At 35.8% G+C, this 6000-nt stretch overlaps 1 protein-coding gene across 1 annotated transcript in view; it reads right to left on the bottom strand.

Annotated features, from left to right (window-relative positions):
- Positions 1-576: 576 nt before the first annotated feature.
- The window catches only part of NAMPT (nicotinamide phosphoribosyltransferase), a 30604-nt gene continuing 25180 nt past the window's right edge, over positions 577-6000 (bottom strand). The window contains exons 9-11 of the mRNA XM_053978464.1: positions 5428-5568; positions 5147-5281; positions 577-3495 (exon numbers count right to left, since the gene is read on the bottom strand). Of these exons, the coding sequence (XP_053834439.1) occupies positions 3382-3495; positions 5147-5281; positions 5428-5568 (390 nt within the window). The 3' untranslated portion in view covers positions 577-3381. The remainder of the gene's footprint in view (positions 3496-5146; positions 5282-5427; positions 5569-6000) is intronic.

Genomic DNA, 6000 nt, shown 5'->3' with positions numbered 1-6000 from the left:
TGTAACTTCTTCTAGTTACAAAAATCCTGTCCAAAGGGTGTTTCATTATTTCTGCTACAGAGCTGATGTTACTTTTCACAGTACTGCAGCAAACTGGAGGATCCAACACTGATGGTTAATTTGCCTTTAAACAAGCATTCTAGTGACTTTAAAGTTGAAATAATGAAACTTTGAGAAAGGATTATGTCAAATATAGAGGATAATTTCTTAAATCAAATTCAAAATCAAGTGCTTTACTTTTCAACACAGACAAAATGATGAAGCATAGATGTACTCACACACACAAAAAAAAAAAAGGAGGAAAAAAATCCCAAAACCCAAACCAAATCCCCAAAACCACACACACACCCCCACACAAGAAAAAAAAAAAAAAAAAAGAGGTCAGTTTGCTTTCTCTTCTCTTCTCTAGAACTGAGCTGTTGTAAATTTAAGTCCAACTTCTGCAAGGCAGCTGAGTAGCTCTCCTTAAAGGAATGCAATGACAGCACAGCCCTGCTCTGGCCTGTGTTTGGCAACAAAGAGCACAGGATGACATCTGATGCCCAACATCAGAACTTTAAGACACAGTCAGATGGCTATGATTTTCACTGCCAGAACTAAACTTTATTTCCATGTGTATTACATACTGGTATTTGATGCCAAGTACATTAAAATTACTTTAACAGAGGATTTAAGTGAGGAATACTTATTCTTCACTAAACAAGAAGGAATGTAAAAACCTATAAGAAAAGAACTGTTTAAGCTTTGTTTTGATTTTGGCAAACCAAACAGTTAAGTACTCTTCTGTTCTCTCCTCAGATCATTCAAAGTACCAAAAAAGTATCTTTTTTTTTATAGTCATGCAGCTGACGAAAAAAAATAATCTTACAAAATCCATTTCTTATGCTAAATATGGTTACAAATCAGAGTATTAAACATAAAATTCCCAATTCCTATTTTTAAATACAAATACTGTATTATATTATGAAATGGGGATAATTAAAATATCTCAATGACTACAAATCTAGTAATTTAAAGCAAACAAACATGCTGTTTGCTTTCATGTGGAAGAGTTAGGATATTGTATGGTTCAAGCACTGCAGTAATTTTTGTCAACTCCTTGATGCCCAGAATGTCAAACTGCCAAACACAAAGAGACAAGTGTTCAGGTCTGAATAGCACCAGGTGTTTTTCTTCCCCCCCCCCCTTTTAAAGTTATTAACATTTAATAAAATGAGTGACATTACAACTTTCTGAAAGTGACATGCACAAGTACAGAATTTGCTTTGAGTTTCTAACTAATAAGCTGAAAATTTTTAGACAATACTTAACAATTATAATGTATTTCATGGTACACATGAAAACAGTGCTTCCACAGTATATCCTCAGTTCTCAAGTACAAAAATATCAGTTATGGGTAGTCAATAGTTATCAAAATTTTTATTGGTACAGAATGAAAGCAGCATTTACTTTATTGTTTTTTAAACCATACATCATAAAATTCCCTAGTACACATGTGGAGGAGTGAAATAGGCTCTGTACTATTTACCTGCTACTGATCCTAAGTCCAGATTCAAAATCTTTCTGGGCCAAAACTAAACAATATAATTAATAGCTAAGGGAAGGCAGTTCCTCAGTGTGAAAGGTCAGCATTTAGAGTTTTACTAAAACACTATTCTTGAAACAATACATCACTTAAATGTATAATTACATACACTACAAGTGAAAAACAGGTTTTTATTAACAAGAACTATTGAGACTGGGCATAAACATCTTAACCACAAACCCTGGAAATATTATGGATGCCTTGATGTGGCCTTTTTTGGTGAGAGAGTAAGAACAATGAAGTATGGCTTTTCAATCTTCCTTTAAAAGCACGTTTTATAAAATTTTGTAGGCTTAAATTATCTTAGGCTTTAACATTTTCCAGTAACATCATCTACTAATTAGAAGCATTAATTACATCAGTATTTTAAGCAATTGGCTAATAGCTGATTGCCAGCAGAACAGGAACTGTTTGCTTTTGCTGTTGTTTTTTGTTTTTAAGTAAGGGAGGTACTTTTCTAGTGAGAGCCATCCTACAGTACTATCAAATATTTCAGAGGTTACTACATAGCTTCTCAAATAAAATCCTCAACAGTTTCATTTTCCAGCAGATACTTAAATCAAGCATATGCAGAGAGCAAATACAATCAAGTGCAGACAGTTCAAAAGTATCTCTCAAACACATGGTTTTACAGTTACCCTCTGCAAAATAAAAGCCCCTCCTCATCCCAAACAGATGGGGCAAGAAGGGGAAACAGGTCTGCAATTCATGTAGGAGTTTGGCTAGCATAGTTTTATTAAAGTTGTTAACAAAAATAGTTAAACATTTTTACAATTTAACATCCAGTCTGACAAAAGGCAAATCAATGAAAAAAATACAAAAAAGTAAAAAAGTGCACTACCCAGTCCAGTATTTTGCTTTAAATTCATGTCACTTACAGTATATGAAAAATAAACCCAGAAGTGTAATTACTTTAAAATACACCGCTTCCGTATTTCAGTATTTTACACATATATTCTATAGTGGAAGAGGAGATCTCTTAAAAACTTTACTCTTAAAATATTGAGGTGCATATACCAAGTGGGATAGACTTGGCAAGTTAAGTTGCAGTAGAGAATCCTTTCAAATTTGGCATTTCACTTACACACCTTACTGTGCCAGCAAGGTCAGTAATACCTAAACCTTCTAGAAAGAACAGTAATTTTGTTTAACGCAGATTTACTAATACAGACAACTACAAGAAATGGTGAGGTCAGCAACTCTATGGGATCTTAAGGAGATACAAGTCCTGATTTAGTTGTCAAATGGAACAATGTCACAACAAACTTTTAAGGCCATGTTTTATTTGCTGATTAATGGACAAAAGGCAATGGATTCCCCCCCCACTGAATATTTTCTTGAAAGTCTGTGCTCATAAAAATTATGAAAAGTTGGAAAGACTTAATTATTGAAACTTTAAATATATTTTACACAATCTTGTTTGTACAAAAATACAAGTTAAATATAAACATAAAGCAATCATGATAATTTTATGTAAATCCATTTTGTGATATTCTGTTATATATAAAAAAGTTCTGCAGCTCTGTCTCATTTGTGAAAAGATCAATACCAGATTGAATCACTACTGGCAAAGGGCCCTAAAAAGCACACTTCAGCATTAAATATGTTTTACAAGGTAAGTACCATTTCCTGATTTCATCTTCTAAAGACTGGCAAAAGATAGGGCAGTATGTCCATAAACCAACAAATAATTTGGCTACAATGTCATAAAACACAAACACACAAATCTGTACAATAAACCAGTAGCTATGCAGTACGAACTAGTTACACACACATACACAGACATGGAATGGAACTTAGTGAGATGCCGTCTGTAATTCACTGTTCTTCAGCCTGGCATTTTGTCTTACTTCATCAAATGAATATGACTTCGTTACCTTTCCATTCTTAAATACAGTGTGAAGCAGGTCCTGCAAGAAACACCGCTGCTTTAGCAAGAGTGATTTGGTAAACACAGGTTACACAAACTCAAAAGCAAGCACACAAATCCAGCCTTATCAGGCTGGAACTTTAGACTGTCAAGGTACTAAATCCTTACAGCTTTTTCTGACACCTTTCACTAATGGTTACACAGAAGAAAGGGCTTGGGTCATCCTGTGCAAAGACAGCAGCTTTGTGCTGACTAGTCCCTTGAGTGTGGTATCATGCCTGGCCAAAGCAAAATACACACTAAATACACCTTGCTAGAGCAGTTTGTAAGAAAGGTGACACACAACCAATCAAATACAATGGTCTAAATGAAGTATTTTTTTCCTCTAGAAAAAAAAAAAAAAAAAAAACCTTTCTTCACTGTGCCTTTTATTCATATATTTTGTAAAACAGCATATCAGGATGGGCTTGCACACAGCACACTGGAAGGGCAACAAGCACATCTGGCAACAAAAGCCAGCACAGCAGCAATACTGAGCAGCCCCTGCATTTGGTGACCTACTGCAACGACCTGTGGCTTTAGAGAAACGGGCCCACAGAAGGGTAAATTTCCCTGTCATTTCCAGGGAGCCCCAGAACTGGTACCACACCAATGACCCTCTCTAATTTCCTGCGACCAAAAAAATGTAATGAACAATTTCACCTGACAAAAATGAAGGGACAACATATTGCCTAATTTCAGAGCCAAAGTCCTGTAGTTTGTATTGAAGAGATTTCTCACCATTAGGTCCCTCCCTCTCTACATGAACATGAATGTTCATAATTCACATATGTACATGAATCTGTTCATAGAAAAAAGTTTAAAATTTAAATAAGATCTTTGTGTCCAGAGCACAATATCTTCAGTGTGTAACTCAGTTTTTTTTCATCTGGAAATTTCTCAGAGATCTAAGTTTTATGCTTACTGTTCTGTAAGGCATTGTGCCTCGTAGTACTAAAACAGCTTCTGTATACCAGAAAAGTTTCAAGTTCTGAAAGCAGAAGTGCAATTTGACAACTTATTTTCAGTCCTCTTAACTTGGGAAGAGACTTAACATGCAGTTTAAAGATTTATTGTTGGATGCTGAAACATAAGACATATCAAATTGAAAGCCTGAGATTGGCATAAAGTCTGTGCTTATTTCATGGAAATAGCATTCCATTTTGCAACTTTGAAGAATTCACAGGGAAACTGCATTCCTGGTTTAAATTTACATCTTTAAAAACTGTGGAACTACTCTGTGTACAGAGCACTAACTCCTGAAGCAGAAACACATTTTAGTTACAGCTGGCCCTGTTCCACCTCCAGCTAGGGTCACCACTCAAATTGTGCAATACTGGCCAAACAAAACTACCTGGGCAGTATATATTCTGCAACACTGAGACTTTAGTTTTGGGGAAAAGTGGTAATGTTCTCATGTTTCTGAAGACAAAAAAAAGACAAAGATCTGTAATTGTAAAGCCTGAACATTCTACTGTCATTCTAACATTCTGCTGTTACTGAATTTGGTATTGAGGTAATTTCTGAGGTAATAAGATGGGAGTTGAACAAAATGACAGATCAGAAATAAATTCTGAAATTAAGTTATAACCTGCTTTTTCTCAGTGTATTTTTGCATGAAGAATGATGCAATAGATTTTAAAAATTCATACCTGTCCATACTCTTCAAGATCTCCCTTGCCTTCCTCAAGTGTCACATACTCTCCAGCAGGTGTCCTATGCAACGACAGCCGTCCTTTCTTTGACCTTTTGTTGGGATCGGCTACAGGATCTTTGAAGACATTTATCTAAAATGAAGAGGATTTTTTTAGGAGGAAAGGGCTTTGTGGGACCTAATGCAGATGGTGGTAACGTAACAGGAAATGTCAAACGGGTTTTCAAATGGGGAGGCCTCTCCAGAAAGCAGAGTGGTAGAAGTTGTACAGAGACATACCCCAAGGCCGTTGGTCACCACGTAACTACATTTGAAGGAACAGTTTAAGAGGTCTCTGGTTAGTTTCTGCAACAAAGCTCCACCAGATCCAAAGGCAATATTCTCAATACTCCATTTATTCTTCTTCATTCCCTCCACAATCTAATAAGAAAAAGAAAATTATGATGGAGTATACTTTTAGGCCACGCCATTTTCCCATAAAAATATTATACTACTTAAACAAGATGCTTTTACAGACAATTAAGCCAACTAACATTCAGTTTCCAGGAGATGTACGTAATAATTTGGTCAATACTTGGACCACTGTTTGCATTTTTATTTACAGCTCCAGTGTGGAACTGGAAAGCTTTTGCTGTAACACAATTACCAGGCCAGCACATACACTTCCCAAACTAAGGTGGCACAGTGATGCAATGTCCAGAAAAACAGAGCTCTAAAGAAAATAAAAGACTTTATCGGAGTATTTCAGAGCCTTGCAGTTTCTCAGAATTATGGAAAGACCAGGAAGCAGAGCCTGTATCCTGAAACAATGTAGTCATCCTGCTCAACTCCAGAAAGTTATTACCCTCTCTG

The sequence above is a fragment of the Vidua macroura genome, chromosome 5, assembly GCF_024509145.1.
Source record: "Vidua macroura isolate BioBank_ID:100142 chromosome 5, ASM2450914v1, whole genome shotgun sequence".
NCBI lineage: Eukaryota > Metazoa > Chordata > Aves > Passeriformes > Viduidae > Vidua > Vidua macroura.
This window is presented reverse-complemented; position numbering and strand designations above follow the sequence as displayed.